At 37.7% G+C, this 18,700-nt stretch overlaps 1 protein-coding gene across 1 annotated transcript in view; it reads left to right on the top strand.

Moving 5' to 3' along the window:
• ABCG2 (ATP binding cassette subfamily G member 2 (Junior blood group)) overlaps window positions 1-13,067 on the top strand; it is a 105,961-nt gene extending 92,894 nt beyond the window's left edge. Inside the window, exons 13-16 of the mRNA XM_044681513.1 lie at window positions 2,973-3,127; window positions 3,986-4,075; window positions 10,115-10,200; window positions 12,920-13,067. Coding sequence (XP_044537448.1) covers window positions 2,973-3,127; window positions 3,986-4,075; window positions 10,115-10,200; window positions 12,920-13,067 — 479 coding nt within the window. The remainder of the gene's footprint in view (window positions 1-2,972; window positions 3,128-3,985; window positions 4,076-10,114; window positions 10,201-12,919) is intronic.
• The last annotated feature ends 5,633 nt before the right edge of the window (window positions 13,068-18,700 follow it).

Below are 18,700 nucleotides of genomic sequence, written 5' to 3'. Positions count from 1 at the left end.
TTTCCTTCTATTTTTTCAGTCTTTTGACTTTGTTTTATTTGTTCTTGTTGTCTTGAGAGATCATTAGCTTCCAATTGCTCGATTCTAGCCTTTAGGGATTGATTTTCGGCTATAATCTTTCGGTTTTCGGCCATAATCTTCTGGAATTCCTTTTCAATCTGGTCATTTCTGGTGTTCAATTGCAAGATTTTACCTTTTAAACAGTTATTTTCTTGCCAGATCTCTTCTGTTTTCCTCAAAATCTCAGTTTTGAACTCTTCCATAGCTTGTGAGGAGTTTTCCTTATTTGAGGAGGGTCCGGATGCTTGTTTGTTCTCCTCCTCTGTTTGCTCGGTTGTCTGGATTTTCTCTGTGTAAAAGTTGTCGAGTGTTAAGGGCTTCTTTTTCTTGTTGTTATTCTTTCTCTTCTGAGTTTCCTGAGGTTGGGTAGCCATCATTAGCCCAGCAGTTTCTCAGGTTTATCCTTGCGCTCAGAGTCTGTCCGCGGTCTATTGGTACCTGAGGTCTGAGTTCTGGTTTTTTCCAAGGTCAAGCCCCCTAGTGGACCCCCTTGCTTGATCCTCTGCAGGAGGTTCCTTTACAAGTCTCAGGGCGCTGCTTCCACAGTTGTATACCGGTCTGCACTGGTTCCCCACTCAGGTTTTCAGAGCTTTAGTTCCTGGCTGTGTCTGCCTCCACCCACGCCTCCGCCAGTGCCTGTGCGCTCTGCGCTGGGTGTCCACTCTCTGCCCTCGCGCTCAGATTTCGCTTGCGTTCTCTGGCTTATTGGGGTCCTAAATCTTGCTGCTCTCAGGAACAGGCCCCGGAGCTGCCAATGACTCGATGGGTGCCCCAAACTTGCTCTATTTCTTTTTAGCTGGCTTCAGAGCTATAGATTTTGTGTGTGGAGGGGTTGGGGGTGGGGTGGTTGCTCAGCCCGCGATTTAGTGAGAGCCCTTTATAGCCTGGAAATGTCTCGATTCCACGTACCTTCCACGCTGTGCCCTGTTGTGGGGTTCCTCCGTTCGTCTGGACTTGTTTTTATGTCCCCTTGAGGAGTTTTGTGTGTTTTGGTCAGGAGAGGTTAAGAGCTGCTTCTTACTCTGCCGCCATCTTAACCCGGAAAACTCCTCAAAAAGTTACTTTTTAAGTAGAGCTACTTTGGTGTTTGCAGTCTTTCTGCAAGGGCCAAGATATTCTTTTAAAATTTTGGACAATTTTTTTTCTTTTTTTTTAATGAGAGCATATTTATAAGACTTTCTGAACTAATGCTTAGCATATTCAACTGATAAAAAAGAAAGATTAATTTATGATACTTGATTTTAAAAAACCCCATTAAAATCCTAATCATTTGGACTAGTTATCTATTAGGTAAGTGTGTGACCTATTATTAGATTTTGACTCCAGACTTGAATTATCACAACCCATTAGGTACTGAAGCAGTAATGAATTAAGTTACTTAATGAAGAATCTCTCAATTTATGTCCTTTTTCAGTTCTTTAAACAGAACAAATAGCCCCGTCTAATTCAGAAGCATTTATTAAGTACATACTGGGTCAGAGGCATTTTCCTAGGTACGGATGATAAAGCATCTGTCATGATCATTATCTATTCTCCCAACACCTATAAGCCAGCCAATGCCTTTTATTGCACCTCTTAGTGTGCTGGAGTCAGGAAGACATCTCCATGAATTTAAATTTAGCTTCGGACACTTTCTACCTGGGCAAGTCACTTAATTGTTTGCTTCAGTTTCCTCATCTGTAAAATGAGATGGAGAAGGAAATGGAAAACTGTTCTAGTATGATTGCCAAGAAAACCCCAAATGGGGGTCACAAAAAACAAGTGAAAAATCACTGAACAATAAAAGTGCTTGATAAATATTTGCTGATTGATAGAGATATTATGTTTTAAAATTAGTTTCCATGTAGTGGTTTTAGCCTTTAGCCACCTTTAGACTTTTGGTATGCCAAACCTATACTCTAGTCTAGGCCTTTCCCAATTCTTGGGGGACTGATAGATCACGACTACCACCTTGCTGTGGCTAGTGCATAAAAAAGTCTGAAGTATTTGGGAAAGCATAGGGATTTGCTTCATGGTCACTTTCCCAATTCCATGTTCATTCTAGGAGTTTTTAATTTTTCCTGTAAGACTTTTATCTCTGGTACCTCTTATTCAATGGACAGAATAGGTTTATTGGTTTCACTTTTTGTTAGTTTTGTCAAATTTATTTTTTGTAAAGCACCATGGGAAGATATACAGAAAAACCAATTTTCTGGCACATAAACATACACTTAAGTGAGTAAAAGAGGTCAAACACAAAAAGATAGATTGCCCAGGTGGTATGTTATATTTGCATAAAAAAATCAACTTATTGACAAATATTTTTAAATGCCTATTATAAAGACATAAATGAAACAGTAAGTTTTTTGAAAGGAGAAGGAAAAACCAAAAGAAAAATACATTTCCTCTTTGTATACCTAGTCCTAGCACAGAAATCACCTAATAAATGCTTGTTGACGGAGTAGAATGAGCATTTGGGATTGAGCTAAGAGATGTGGTTTTCATCTTTGGCTTTTTGACTATATCATATGTGATCCTGGATAAATTATTAAAACCTATGGACCCTCAGTGTCTTCAGCTGGCAAGTAAGGGGATTCTGTTAGATCTATTCGATTGGCCTTTCTCTAATTTTCTGTGGCTTGAGAAGTGCTTCCCATACATTGTTGTTCCAGTTGAGTCTTACAACATCTCTGTGAGAGAGCTACAATGGAGATCTACATTCCCATTTTACAGATGAGGAAGATGAGACCTGGATGGTAATGACTTGCCTGTAGCTATTCAGCTAATAAACATGCCAATTGTAAAGTCTGAGAATGAAGGCAAGCTTGGCCAGGAGGCTCTTGCCCATACGTTGGTTATAATATTCTCTCTTAAAACCACAGTGTTGCAAACAACTGCGTTGTCTTCCTATTTTATTTTTTTTCTGTGCTAAGGACTGAAGAAGGAGGTGGGGGCCTTCTTCATCATGATGTTTTCCCTCATGATGGTTTCGTACACCGCCAGTTCTATGGCCCTGGCTATTGCCGCAGGTCAGAGTGTCGTGTCTGTGGCCAACATCCTCATGACCATCTCATTTGTTTTCATGATGGTGAGTAGGAAACGTTTGTTTCTGATTCTCGTGGGTTGGGTCTTTCCATTTTTTCAGTTACGTAGAACCTCATTGTTGAACTGCATGATAGAGAAAAGGGAAAGATTGGCTCCTGGGTTAAGTAAAGTGGCCTGTTGAAGAGCAAGCCAGCTTTCTTTCACTGCTCCCTTCTCACTTTTTAGTGGAGAATAGACATAGTTAAAGCCTTTGACAACGGTGTTGAGAGCCTCTGTTTTAGAGATTTGCTTTCATGGCAGAGGAGGTAGGACTTGAACAAGGCCATCTGGAATCCAAGGCTGGCTTTCTACCTACTCTCTTCCATGGTCTCCACAAATGACTTTAAAAATGACAAAATTCATCTTATTCGTGGAGGCAAGGTTTATCTTTTTTATCTTTTAATAACGTTTTTAGTATTAAATTGTAAAGTGTGCCAGTCATCTGGAGATCAAAGGTTTTCCTTTTTGGTCTTCTGTCCTGGAACCATGAGCTCACATAGGTGGAAAGACGCTCACATATACAGAATGTACCTGAACGTGAATCCTCCATATAACACACCTCTATGAAGAGATGATTCAAATGTCTCTTCCTTAGGGCGCAGAGGTTTATCTTCAAGGACCTGTCTAGTGACAGAAAATGCTACATAAAGGGGAGCTTTTTTTACATGCAAATACTGAAATGCATAAAAGATTGATTAGAATAGTGGAGACAAGTATTGTTGCTTTATATGAGCAAGTATTAGGACGTTAGTTGGTGAAGAGGAGATGGTGAGACCATTCCCTAGAAAAAGATAGCTGCCAAGTTTCTGAAATCTATTGCTAATGACATCATCCTGAAGCCTGACTCTTTTTCTTTTTGTAGATATTTTCAGGATTGTTAGTAAATCTCAACACCATTGTGCCCTGGCTTTCGTGGCTCCAATATTTAAGCATTCCTCGATATGGTTATACAGTAAGTGTTTCTTTTGTTTATTATAACTAAGATCCTGGCTCTGATTAGAGGAAATCTGAAACTAGGAAGTCACACTAACTGTTCCCTATGGAATCAGACTCTTCTCTCTTTACATTTAGGTCAGTATGAGCAGATGCTTCATGGTCCAGGCCATGCTGCCAAGGGTCAATAGTCACCTCATTTTTTCCTATGAGATGCCACCAGCCTCACAATTCTGCCTGGTAGCATAGAAAAGAACTGAAAGTGAAGGAAGAGAGAATTGATTAAGTAAAGGTGAATGGATTTTCCTAGGGATTAGCTCAGTGAATAAATAAGGACATGGATGATAATAGATCACCCTCTAAAGCTTTTATTTTCAAATAAAAATGAAGGGCAGCTCCATTTTTAATACTAGCACCTGCTTTCAAAAGAAAGTCAGCCCTGCGAAAAGGGTGGTGCAGGAGAAGAGTCTACGACTTGGATATTATGGTAAGTTCCAATTAGTCATCTTGAGTTCTCTGAGGTGAATTGACTTTTCAGGAACTAATTTACCTCATGATGAACCTTCTAATTTACTTAGTAGGACACTGATTCTGATGAAATAAGAGAGTGTGGGAACAAATAGAGTGCTCCTTTTGGAAACAGCACTATGGATTATTCTAGTGTGTTTTTATGAGATTTGTGTTCAGAAGCTGAGGAGTTTAAAACTAAGGAGTCCCACAGCCAGTGCTTTTTCACCTTATGGACTTTGATCAGGCTGATGAAAATTTTGACCTGTTACTTTTCATGCCTACAAAGGCTTAGGAAGCCCATTGTATTTTAAAATTAATAATCATGGATCAAAGAAAAGGGAAGAGGACATCTATGTTCAAAAATATTTATAGCAGCTCATTCTGTGGTGGTAAAGTATGGGAAATTGAGGAGATGCCCATAAATAAGGGAATGGCTGAAGAAATTATGATACGGGATTATGAGAGTATTCTATGCTATTTCAAACTCTCTCCTTTCTAACTCTCCTCCCACTCACTGAGAAGTCAAGAAATAAGATATCAATTATATGTATGAAGTCATGTAAAATATATTTCATATTAGCTATATTGCAAAAGAGACAACATACACTCACACATACAGAAAAGTAAGGTGGGAAAAGTATGTTTTGTTTAGCATAATTTTAATTGTATTATGATCCAGAAAGGATATTTAATATTTCTGGTGTTCTGCATTTGTTTGTGAGGTTTTTATGTCATAATAAATGGTCATTTTTTTTCAGCCATATATAGCTGAGAAAAAGATATATTCCTTTCTATTTCCATTCAGTTTTCTCCAGATGTCTGTAATATCTGACTTTTCTAAAATTCTTTAATGTGGAAGGGGTGGGTGAGAATAATTTTTTTCCAACATGCCCTGAAGCAGGTACTGTGGAGCACTTTAGAGGTTAGAAGAAGCCAAGGTCATTCGTTGCATCCCAAGCCATCACCAGTTTTGGGCTTTTGTCTTACCACTGGACTTCATTGATTCTGGAAAAGAGAAGTGAGGCTGACAACTTTGTGTACCTGCTTCACTTAAATCCAATTTATGTGCAAGCCAAAAGACATCACCCAGTGATAGCATTTTGGTCCTCTTCAAGTATGGAAAACCAACCAACTATATGTTTAGTATTGATATTACTTGCCTGTGGTGCTTTTTAACAAGATGTATTTTCTCTGCTTATCTCTTAATTAGATTTATTTTTGCTTTTTCTTTGTCTGAGATCATGATTGCTACTCCTGTCTTTTTTATCTCAGCTGAAGTATAGCATATTCTACTCCAGCCCCCTTAATTTAACTCTGTGTATATATTTCAAGTGCATTTCTTGCAAACCACAAATTGTTGGATTCTGGTTCTTAAACCATTCTACAGTCCTCTTCTGTTTTATGGGTGAATTCATTCCCTTCATAGTTATAAGTGCTTTCTCCTCCTTCCTATTTTCTTCTGTTTTTCCTTCTCTTTTTATTCTATCCTTTCTCTAAAGTCTGTGTTGCTTCTGAGCCTGCCTTCCTTTATCTATCCTCCCTGTTGAGTAACATAGATTTCTGTGCCCAACTGAGAATATATGTGTGTATGTGTGTTTATATACCTCATTCTCATACATTCAATATATCTATCTATCTATCTATCTATCTATCTATCTATCTATATATATATATATGTACATATATATACATTCTCTCTTTGAACCAATTTAGGTGAGAATGAGGTTCAAATGTTGCCCTCCATCTCCTCCCATCATTTTCCCTTTCACTGTAAAAGCTCTTTCTTGTACTCCTCTTTTATATGAGATAAATTTCCCCATTCTTCCTCTTCCTTCTCCCAATACATCCCTCTTTCCCATTTCTTTTTTTTTTTGAGATCATCCCATCATAATTGACTCACCTCTATACCTTCTTGTCTCTGTAGAGTCCTTCTAACTGCCCAATAATGATAGAGTTCTTAGGAGTTAGATGTATGATCTTCCTATATAGGAATGTAAACATTTTAACCTTATTAAGTCTCTTATGATTTCTCTTTCATGTTTACCTTATTGTGCTTCTCTTGAATCTTATATTTGAAGGTAATTTAAAAAATTTTTCTTGTCTTTTCATCAGGAATGCTTAAACGTCCTTTATTTTATTAAATATCCATTACCCCCCATCCCCAAAGGATTACATTCTGTTTTGTTAGATGAGTTATTCTTAGTTGTAATCTCAGCTACTTTGCCTTCTGAAATATCATATTCTAAGCCTTCTGATCCTTTAATATAGAAACTGCTAAATGTTGTGTTTTATTGGCTATTCCCCATAATATTTGAAATGTTTCTTTTTGGCTGCTTGTACTATTTTTTCCTTGACCTGGTAGCTCTGGAATTTGGCTATAATCTTACTAGAGCTTTCATTTTGGGATCTCTTTCAGGAGGTGATTGATGAATTCTCTTAATTTCCATATTACCTTCTGGTTTTAGGGCTTCAGGGCAGTTTCCCTTTGTATCTTGAAATATATCTAGACTCTTTATCATAATTTTTATGAAGTCTAATTCTTAAATGGTCTCTCCTTGATCTGTTTTAAAGATCATTTGTTATTCTGATATTTCATATTTTCTTATAATTTTTTTCATTCTTTTGACTTTGTTCTATTGTTTCTTGATTTCTCAAGCTTCCACTTGCCCAAATATAGGTTGCATTTTTTTTTGACACTCAATAAATGTCCATTTTATGCCTATTCACTCTAAGCTTAGCAGCCATCACCAAGTGTTAAAAGACTATCTTTATTGACTACAGTCTCCTCTGGCTGCTTTTGGAGAAGAGTTCGGCACACTTAATGAGCAAGAAATCATACATCTCAGTGACAGATTGGAAGTTCTTCAATCAATCAACAATCACAACCAGAGCATTGTGTTGCCCTGAGAGTCCTGGTGTTGCATGTCCAACTTCTAGTTAGGGTTCTCTCAGGTAGTTCACAGAGTGGGGCTGGTTGGTATAGGCAGCCAGGGACAAGAAAAACTCACCAAAGAAGTAGTTGCCTTTGTCCTTGCTCTGGAAGTAGGGTCCATGAACCTGTCTATGAACATCAGTGCCTTGGGCCCCGAGAGTTCCACATAACATTTGTAGTGGTGTTTATTGGATATGTGCAGGATAGACTGACCTTCTCTTGGACTGAAATATGGCTCCTTACAATGTTTATCCATCTCTTCATTTATTTACTCAACAAACATTTATTTATCATTTAGAATATGTCAGGTGATAGATATCCTGAGTACTTGGTAGTAGACATCTCAGAAGGGTAAGTTGGTGTACATGTTGCCCGTGCACTTGTCTGTGTCCAGGAACATTGGGATGGTATTATTGCATCTGTTGCTGAGGTTCAGTAGGGCTTTAGGCATGCATATATTCCCCAAGGAATGTTCCTGAAACGCCTCATCTTTTCAGCCCTTCTTGTGAATGATTAGGCAGAAGAAAAACCTATAAACAGGCCCATCATGGAAACCTAGCACATAATATTGAAAAGAACAGGTTGAATAAAGACTTTAAGGATAGGAGTAGATGAGGAGCTTTGGGAGTCTGTATCCCCCATTTCAGATAAGTCCCTTGGGGGGAGCCTCTTTGGGCTTTGGCTTCCTTTTTTGTAAAATGAGAGAATTGGACTAGATGACCCTTGAAGTCTTTTCTTGCTCTGATGGGATGATTTTATGATTGTGATTATCTTATACAAAGTAAGACTTCAAGAGCAAGAGGGTATAAGAGAGAATAAAAAAAAACCTAGACCAAAAGCTGGGAAGAAAAGAAAGAAGGAAACAAGAATTATACTTTTTAAAGAATTATTTCCTTCAGTGAGCTTTTGTACTTTCTTTCTCATTTGACCAAATTCTGCTTTTTTTTCTTCCTTCCTTCCTTCCTTCCTTCCTTCCTTCCTTCCTTCCTTCCTTCCTCCTTCCCTTCCTTCCTTCCTTTCCTTCTTTTCCTTCCTTTCCATCCTTCCCCCTTCCTTCCATCTTAGAATCAATGTTGTGTATTGGTTCCAAGGCAGAAGAATGGTAAGGGTTAGGCAATGGGGCCAGATTTGAACTCAGGATCTCCCATTCCTAGGCCTGGCTCTCTGTCTACTGAGCCACCTAGATGCCTCCTTAAAAAGTAATTTTTATCCATGAAGTTTTATACCTCTTTTACCATTTGGCCAATTCTGTCGTTTCCTTAAGTGTGTTTTGTGCCCCCTTTACCAAGATATTGTCTTTCTATAATTTTCTTCCTTTGCCTTCATATCTTTATACAGTTTTTCCTCTCCCACTTCCACTTGCAAGTGATATTGTTCCTCAAGAGTCCCTGCTTCCTCTTGGCTAAAAGTGCCCCTCTCTGTCTTTACACCATGACCTTAAAGTGGCTAGTTGCCAAACATCATCTGGTTCTGCACAAGCACTAGCACAGGGGTTCCCCTTTAATCTCTTTCTGACCTGTTGCCCAATCCCCTTAATTTCTCTTGAGTGAGAGCTCCCAAACCTGTTGCCACTGCTCTTGACTCCACCAAATCCTATGGCTGATGTTGCACCCATGTGGGCTCTGCTCCCCCAGAAATTAATTTGAAGCATTATTTTAAATTGTTTGGAGGGCAATGTTTGGAGATCTCAGCTGAGTGCCTTCTCTAGTTTGCCATCTTTACCAAAAGAACATTTTATGATTCTAAGACTCAAGGTAAGAGTTTAAAAGGAGGTGCTCTAGGTTGGTGCAATTAGATGGTTCAGTGGATAGAGTGCAAGGCCTGGAGATAGAAGGTCCAGGATTGAAATCAGATGTTTCCTAGCTATGTGACTCTGGCCAAGTCACTTAACCCCAATTGCCTAGCCTTTACTACTCTTCTATTTTGGAATTGATACTCAATATCATTTCTAAGAAGGTATGTTTTGTTTTTTTTAAAAAAGAGACAGTATTGTATATAGTAACAGCAATATTGTGAAGATGCTATTCTAATCTATACAGTGATCTAAGACAGTATCAAAGGAGTCATGAAAAATACTGGCCACATCCAGAGAGAGAACTGATGAGTATGGATTGATGTATATTTTTTAGATCTGTTTTTCTTGCCTTTTTTCTTTTGCAACATGGCTAATATGGAAATATGTTTTACGTGACTTCACATGTATAATTGCTATCATATTATTTGCCTTTTCAATTTGTAGAGGAGGAACTTTATGGAGGGATAGAATTGGGATATGAATCAAGAGCAATTTAAAGCATTTTTATGTGATTATATATATATTCTATGACTAATATGAAAGAGGTTTTACACTATTATACATGTAAAATCGATATCAGATTTCTTGTCATTTCAGAAAGAAAGGAGGGAAAAGGAAGGGTCAGAATTTGGCTTAAACATAAAAAAATGAAGGTTAAAATTGTTTTTTCATGTAATTAAGGGAAAAATAATATTACTAAAAATAAAATAATGAAAGAAAAATATTAATACTCATGGTTAAAATATGGTAAATGTTAAGGTAATTTAGAAATATTGAATTATTTAGTACTGTTTTAACCTTTACTTTTTCTAATGTCATAGGCTCTGCAACATAATGAATTTATTGGCCAAAATTTTTGTCCCAATCTCAACTCCACAGCTCCAAATAGTTCCTGTGAATACGCAGTGTAAGTTTGTGTAATACTTGCCATTATGTCTTATTTTTCCAAAGTCTAAATCTTATCCACATTTGTTAGTAAAAAAATTTCCCTCTTTTTATCCACTTTCTATGAGGTTTCACTTTTTAATATTTGATTTAAATATTTGATTAAATAATTTATTTGATTAAGTCATTTACAGTTGTTGATAACTCAAAGTATTTTAGTTATATAAAAGACATGCAGGTACTGAGATGCTACTTTCTAGTAGTTAGTTCACAAGAGAGACCAATAGTAGCACGGGGTCATGAATGGAAACTTGCTCTGTGACACTGTTAAGATGAACTATTCTTTCAGCATGCATTTTTTAAAAACCCTTATCTTCCATCTTATCTTCCATCTTAGAATCAATACTGTGATTGGTTCCAAGACTAGGCAACGGGGATGATTAAGGTACTTGCTCAGGTTCACTCAGCTAGAAAGTGTTTGAGGCTAGATTTGAACCCAGCACCTTCTGTCTCCAAGACTGGCTCTCAATCCACTGAGCCACTTACCTGCCTCCTCAGCATGCATTTTTAGGCACCTATTTTTGCCCAGGATTGTGGAGACAAAAACAAAAGGAGAAAGAGCTCCTAAGGACACGGGGATGATATTCTAGAGTACCTACTGTGTGTGCCCCACACTGTGATAAGTGCTTTATAATTGTTATCTCATTTGATCATCAAAACAAACCCTGCAAAGTTAATGCATTTATTATTCTAATTTTACTGATGAGGAAACGGAGGCAAATGGAAGTCCATTGACTTGCCTGTGGTCACACAACTGGTGTTGTAGATCTGATTTGAATTGTCTCCAGTTCCATTCTCAGGGCTCTACCCACTGTGTAAGGCAGCAGCCTATAGTCATGCCTTTAAGTGTAGTTACACAATAAAGTGATCATTGCCTGCTGATTGAGAAGATCTAGATCTGAGCTGGGCATGCGATTGTGCTTAAGAGTTTCCGAATCTTGTTTTCTCATCCATAAAATTCAGATAACCCCTCAAAGTTAATTGTCAGGATCAAATTAGAAAATATGTATGAAATTTTATAAATGGCAAACCTCTATGTTAATATGAGTTTAATTATTATCATCACATCTCTATTGGACCTAACCTTTGGAATGGACTCTTCCCAAGTCTTGTTCTTTCATATAGTTACTGGAGCTCAGGAATTAATTCATTGCATGGCAAACCTTCCAGAAACCCCAATGTAGCGTCCATGTACCAGAGTTCTCATCTGGGCGCTCACTACTTTGTGCCTAGAGAGTGACCACAAAAGCATCTCCATTTTCTGCTAAGGGTTAGGCATTAGTGGGGGACTTTTTTTCTTTTCTTTTCCTTTTGTTTCTTTTCTTTTCTTTAATTACAATTCTGTATATTGGTTCCAAGGCAGAAGAGTGATAAGGGCTAGGTAATGGGGGGGTAAGTGACTTGCCCAGCTAAAAAAATGTCTGAGGCTAGATCTGAACTCGGGACCTTCCATCTCTAGGCCTGGCTCTCAATCCACTGAGCCACCCAGCTGCCACCCAGCTGCCCCCTGGTGCGGGACTTTTGGGTGGAATATTTCATATACCGTTAGACTTGGTCAGGTGTTGGTTTTGTGATTAAAAATTTTTTCTCATAAACTCTGTTAGAGGGATAGCTTGCTAAGTAAAAAAGAGGAGTGCTGTATATTTGAAAATTAAGGGGATGTAAAAACCAATGAAATACTAAATAAATACCAATGAAATACTAAAATAAAAAAATTTAAAGGGCAAAATAAAATATGAAAGAAAAATATTTAGAACTAGATGGGGCATTAGTTAACCATTCTTATATGGACTTGCTGATGTAGCCAGCTTTCTAAAAAGTATGATTTTAATGTATTTGTAGAAATTAATTTGTGGTATAGAAAATAGAGAAAAGGCTATAATTTATAATTCTCTTTGAAAATATTTATATTGGGGGCAGCTAGGTGGCTCAATGGATAGAGAGCCAGTCCTAGAGATGGAAGGTCCTGAGTTTAAATCTGGCCTCAGATACTTCCTAGCTGTGTGAGATTCTGGACAAGTCATTTAACCCCCATTGCCTAGCCCTTACCACACTTCTGCCTTCAAACCAATACATAGTATTGGTTCTAAGACTGAAGGTAAGAGTTTTTAAAAAAGAAATTTAAAAAAAAAGCAGAAAATACCCACGTTGATCAGGCATGGTGACTCCTCGGTACTGGAGAGACTGAGGCTACTGGATCTCTTGAGTTTAGCAGTTCTGAGCTGTAGTGGAACCCCCTAAGCATGGAGCAGTTGGAGAATTGGGCTGCCTAAGGAAGAGCAGTTAAGTGGCCCAGATTGAAGTGGAGGAAGTCCAGTATTTTGTGCCTATGGGCTGTGAGATCAGGCTTTTGAGTAGCTACTCCTCTGTCAAGAATTTGGGTAATCTAGTATTCCTACCCCCAAAATACATTGACTGATTTTTAGTTAAGTTTTTAACTTTCTTAGCTTATAATTTCACTAGATCCTGGGAAACCTCATTTTAAAAAAATATATTATCCGCCAGTTTCTCAAAAATAAAACATTGTCTTCTGCATTCTCCTAGTTTGAAGGCTAATATAAATACAGAACCATTGGAGCATCAGTATTTGGGTGACAGCAGACGTTTCTCAGTTCTATCTGAGTGGGCATATTGATCCTAATTGATTTCATTAACCTTGTTGTGTTGATGTTGGGTTTCAGGTGCACTGGAGAAGACTTTTTGAGAAACCAAGGCATTGACTTGTCCGATTGGGGCTTGTGGCAGAACCACGTCGCCTTAGCCTGCATGATCGTCATCTTCCTTACCATCGCTTACCTGAAATTGTTGTTTCTGAAGAAGTTTTCATAAAACACTTGTGAGATACAATGTGATTCCATCTGACAAAACACTTCTGATCATTTAAAAATATTCATTGTTTGAGCTTTTGTTGCTGAAGAATTAATCCTAGTTAAATTGGATTGAATTTTACTGTGATTAACTACTATGTCTCTGCAGTTTATATTCACTATGAAGCTGTTACGGAAATTATGAAAGAAACAGCAACTTAAGCTAAGGACTATTATGTAATTTATCAGTTTATATTTCAGTATGTTTGTAAAAAAGACACTAGATAGAACTCATTGATCTGGCATTGATCAGTAAATAAGTAATATGTATTTACACTACTTTAGCAGGAGCTCTGAAATGTCTTGGGAAGTTAGATCTTTTGGGTGGTGTTTTTTGTTTTTGTTTTTTTTTTTGGATATGGGTTTTATATATTTAGATTTGTCATGACAGTAGACCAAAATTATTGCCCTTTAATAAGCTTATTAAAATAGAATGTATTTGATATTTTCCTAGGAAGCAATAATATCTAACTGTAGAAAAGGAATTACATTGTGGGAAGTGATTGAGATAGAAAGGAGGAGAATGGAGAGTCTAACTCTGCCACTCACGAGTTGTACAAATCTGTTTTTTATTTTAAAGTGTTAACCTTCTGGTTTAGAGTCAATATTCTGCATTGGTTCCAAAGCAGAAGAGGGCAAGGGCTAGGCAATGAATGGGGGCTTAGCTAGGAAATGTCTGAGGCCAGATTTGAACTCAGGACCTCTAATCTCTAGGCCTAATTCTATCTACTGAGACACCTAGCTGCTCCCTACATCTCTTATTAATCAAGTATTTATTAAACAACTTTTAGAAGTTTGGCATTGTGCCAGGTGCTGTGGCTACGAAGATAAAAGTGAGATTGCTCTTGTGTTCAATAAATTTATATTCTATTGGAAGGGAACAATATGTACACACATAAGTATTTATAAGTTAAATAAAAGTTTGTTTGCAAGTCAGGAGAAACTAGGGGCTGAGGAGACAAAGCCTCCTGAGGGAGACTGTATTTGTGCCTTGAAGGAAGGAAGGTAGGGATCCTAAAAGGTGAGACTGGAATCACAGCCAGCAATTTGCACAGGCGTGTGAAATCACCAGGAAGGCTGCTTTGGCTAAATCATAGAGTATATGACGAGAAAGAATATTGTTATTTACCGTTGTATACAGCCATTTCAGGACCTCAGTTATGTACAAATTGAGAGGAGTGGGACTAATTAGGTGCTTCTCAACTTTCCTGAGAAGGTGGTCGAAATTTTTTTGGCTTCAAAATGACAGTAATTGTGCTGTTATTATCAACTGGGTAAAAAATTTTATTATCAAAGTTTGTAATGTATCAATTAATGCTCTTGAATGAATTTGTATTTTATCAATAGGAATTTCTACATATATTTAAAAAGATATTCAGTTTACAAAAGATATGTTTCTGTATTTATGATACTGAATCTTTAATAAAATGAATCCTTTGCAACAACTCTGTAGCTCACAAATTGGAGAAGCAATATCTAGATAATAAAAATCTAGTTGTGGTGACTTTAGTCTCCTTAAGGTCCCATCAGGTCTTAAGAAGATTCCCATCCCTATGTGTTATTGCCCAGTGTTATATTGAATGGCCTGTATCTTTTCCTCATATAATATGATCTCTCTTTCATCTTTTCCTCTCCTAATATGATCCCCATCATCTCAGTAGTCATTGTCAGCAATAACTGAAAAATCATGAAATCATAAAGTTTCAGGGTCGAGAAGACTCTCAGAAACCATCTTGATTCCAGGTCAACCAAAAAAGCTTTTCCTCTCCAATATATGATAATAAAACTGGGAAGGACCTTAGTTCTGTCTCTGCTCTTACCCAAATCATTGAAGTACATGTTAAAAAGCACAAGGCAAACCAGATTCCTACTTTTGACACAATGCCTTTGGTCAACAATTACATGGAGAAATAGACATTTTCTTTGATTTTCAAAGCTTCACAAGCCTTTCCAAAATAAAATTATGTGCCCCAAATAGAGCAATTTTAACTGTATCCAGGGTCTAGGACATCTAGAAGAAGGGTAAACAAACCTTAAGCCCCTTTCCCCTCTTCTCAGTGCAGTGAAGCTGCACTAGCAGAGTTAAGGATATGATAAGTGTACAACAAAACCCACTCCCACAACCAAGTCCTTCCCCTCTTTCCATGGAGCCCCCAGCTCTATGATGCCCGCTGGGAGTGCAGCCCCATGGCACCAGTACTGCAAAGTTCTGAACTTCTAGTGATAAGGCCAACAACTCCGTTATCCCAACAGAGCCTTGGAGCTCCCACAGCACCGGCAGAGCCAATGCCAAAGGGGCTACAGTGCATCCTTCAGACAGTCCTATAGCAGCAAAGCTACAAACCTCCAGATTGCCGGTGCTGGACCAAAGAACTAAGGAATAGAGGGAGTGGGACAGGACACCCTGGTTATGGGAAGCTGTAGCACTTCATCCAGCCTGAGAGAGAGGATAGCATCCAGCTGGGACCACCCATAAGCCATGAAGGGCAGAGACCTAGCCAAGTGAACTGTGAATTACTCAGTGTGGGAGAAGGCTGAGACATTTGGAGATCCAGCCCCAAAGGGAACAACAATCTGAGGAGAGGGAGGGAGTTAGAAAGTGAGTGACGGGAAAATAAGAGGGTTACAGATAAAAACAAACAATTTCAGAAAGAAGAAACAGAGAAGTCAGTAGGAAAAGGACAATAGAAGGCAACCATAGCCTTCAGCTCTAGTAAATAAATTTAGGCATCTATAAATAAATACTTCAGAACAAAGGAAAATTATCTAACACTTGATGAGATGAGATGGAGGATGTGGAATTTGAGAACAAGAAACTACAACATGCTATTCCTGTTTAAAAGAGAATTAGAGCAAAATTGATGTCCTCAGCAAAAATAATGGGCAGAATAGAAAAACTAGGATCTGCAATGGCAAACTTCACCAAAGGAAGAAAAGAGAATAATTGGTGAGAATACACAGAATTAAAGGACAATTTAAAAGAACAATAAAAAACAAAAATATGCTACTAGTAGTGACGCAACAAGCCAGGACATCTCTGAAGGACTTATGGGAAAGAATGCTAACTATATTGAGAGAAAGAAATATGGGAGTAGAAAGCAAAAGAAAAACATGACATTAGTTATTACATGTATATATGGGCATGTGATTTGGGGGTTAGGCTTTTAGGTTAGGCTTTTATAGATTGCTCTATACCAAAAATGAATCATTGGAAATAGATATCAAGTGATAACACTTGTAAGTGGAATTGCTTGTCAGCCCCAGGAGGCAGGAGGGAAGAGGAGAGGGAAAGAAAATTAATCATATAAACATGGAAAAAATATTTTAAAATAAAAATTAATTTTAAAAATATGCTCACTATATAATCAAAACATACTGATTTTGAAGACAAGATGCATAGAGATAAACTAAGGATTATAGATCTCCCCTATCCCCCCAAAAAATTACACCATAATACAGGAAATAATGGAAGACTGCCCAGAACTTCTGAATATAGGAAATGAAATCACAAGTTGCCTCCAGAAAACAAGGTTACAAACTCTAAGTCACATGATAGTTCAGTTTAATAATCAGGGATGTGGTTAGGCAGGGGTCTTACCATGCAGCAATGTTCTCACTGACAAATGCAATAATTAGCATTTTTCTGAGAGTGATGCACAATGGAAAAGGGAAATCCATGGGACAGTCCTATAATGCAGTGGCAGAAACCACCCAAAGGGGAGATCCTGGAATAGATGCCTAGGAAGCTTTGATAGCATGAGGATAATTATAGGGATTCATGAAGCAGAGAATTAGGGTGTAGAGTAGACAGAGAAGATGGATAATGAAGAAAGTGAGAAAAAAATCTTTGAAAAAGGGGGGGGGACAAAATGTATTTTAAAAACCAATGAAGGGGCAGTTAGGTAACTTTGTGGATAGAGTTGGGAGGCTTGGAGTTAGAAGAACCTGGATCTGGCTTCAGACACTAATGAGTTGTGTGACGCTGGATAAGTCATGACCCCAGCTGCCTAGTCCTTATTGATTTTCTGCCTTAGTATTGATTCTTAGTACTTAGTGTTGATTCTAAGGTAAGAATTAATTTTAAAAAATAATGAAAAGGAATAGTTGGAGGAGAGGAGAGGAAGATGAATTCTACTTGACTGAGAAGAAAAAAGGGGGAAGAATTAAAACCCAATAAATGTAGGAGGGAAAAACCTAATAAACCAAAGGGGTAACAAATGGGATGAGGGGTAAAGGCAGCCAGTGAGATTTAAAGTAAAGTAACTGCAGAAACAATACTACATTTATTGCAGGAAGTAGCGAATAATAACTTGAAGAGAACCTCAATATTGGAGGAAAATATAAACTCGATTCATAACTTTAAGTGTGAATGGGTTAAACAATGCAACAAAATAAAAAAGATAACTGAATAAGGAAAAATAATGCAAAGAAAAAACTTTTTAAAAAAACCTCAGATATTCACAAAATAAAGCTAGGAGATGGAAACAAATTTATAATGCATTAAGTGAATCCAAAAAAGCAGAAGTTGGCATTATGATTGGATAAGGAAAGAAATTATATTAGGCTGAAAGGAACCACAGAGAACAAATTCATATCAGTAATAACTCCTCCAAATGACTTAGCATCCAAATTCATAAGGGAAACATTTTCTTTAAGAATACATAAATGGTGACAGTAGGGTCAGGAGACTTTAATATCTTTCGCTCAGTTTTGTATAGGTGCAATAGAGAGATGAACAACAGGTAGAATAGGGAACTGACCAAATTGCTAGAGATACAAGAGTTTAAAGACTTATGTTGTCTTCTAAATGAGAAAGCAAGAGAATATACATTTTTTTCAGAATAGGGGGCAGCTGGGTAGCTCAGTGGATTGAGAGCCAGGCCTAGAGACAGGAGGTCCTAGGTTCAAATCTGGCCTCAGACACTTCCCAGTTGTGTGACCCTGGGCAAGTCACTTAACCCCCATTGCCTAGCCCTTATCACTCTTCTACCTTGGAGTCAAATACTGTTTTGGCTCCAAGGCAGAAGAGTGGTAAGGGTTTAAAAAAACAGAATATATAAAATATTGGGGGTGGAGCCAATTTGGCAGCTTAGTAGCAGCGAAAGCTGAAACCACTGATAATCCTAAACCAACCTTTTTTTTTCTTTTTTTAATTTCTTTTTATTTTATTGATTAATTATGAAAATTTTTCCATGGTTACATGATTCATGTTTTTTCCTCCCCTCTTCCCACCCCCTTCCCACAGCCAATGAGCAATTCCACTCGGTTTTACATGTATCATTGATCAAGGCATATTTCCATATTATTGATATTTGCATTAGGGTGATCATTTAGTGTCTACCTCCTCAATCATATCCCCATCGACCCATGTGGTCAAGCAGTTGTTTTTCTTCTTTGTTTCTGCTCCCACAGTTCTTTCTCTGAATATGGATAGCATTCTTTCTCACAAGTCCCTCAGAAATGTTTTGGATCATTGCATTGCTGCTGGTGGAGAAATCCATTACAGTCAATTTAAACCAATCTTTTTTTTTTTTTTAAACCCTTACCTTCTGTCTTGGAGTCAATACTGTGTATTGGTCCCAAGGGTAGGCAATG

The sequence above is a fragment of the Gracilinanus agilis genome, chromosome 6 (assembly GCF_016433145.1).
Source record: "Gracilinanus agilis isolate LMUSP501 chromosome 6, AgileGrace, whole genome shotgun sequence".
Lineage (NCBI taxonomy): Eukaryota > Metazoa > Chordata > Mammalia > Didelphimorphia > Didelphidae > Gracilinanus > Gracilinanus agilis.
The sequence above is the reverse complement of the archived record's forward strand: the minus strand, read 5'-3'. Positions and strand labels throughout refer to the sequence as shown.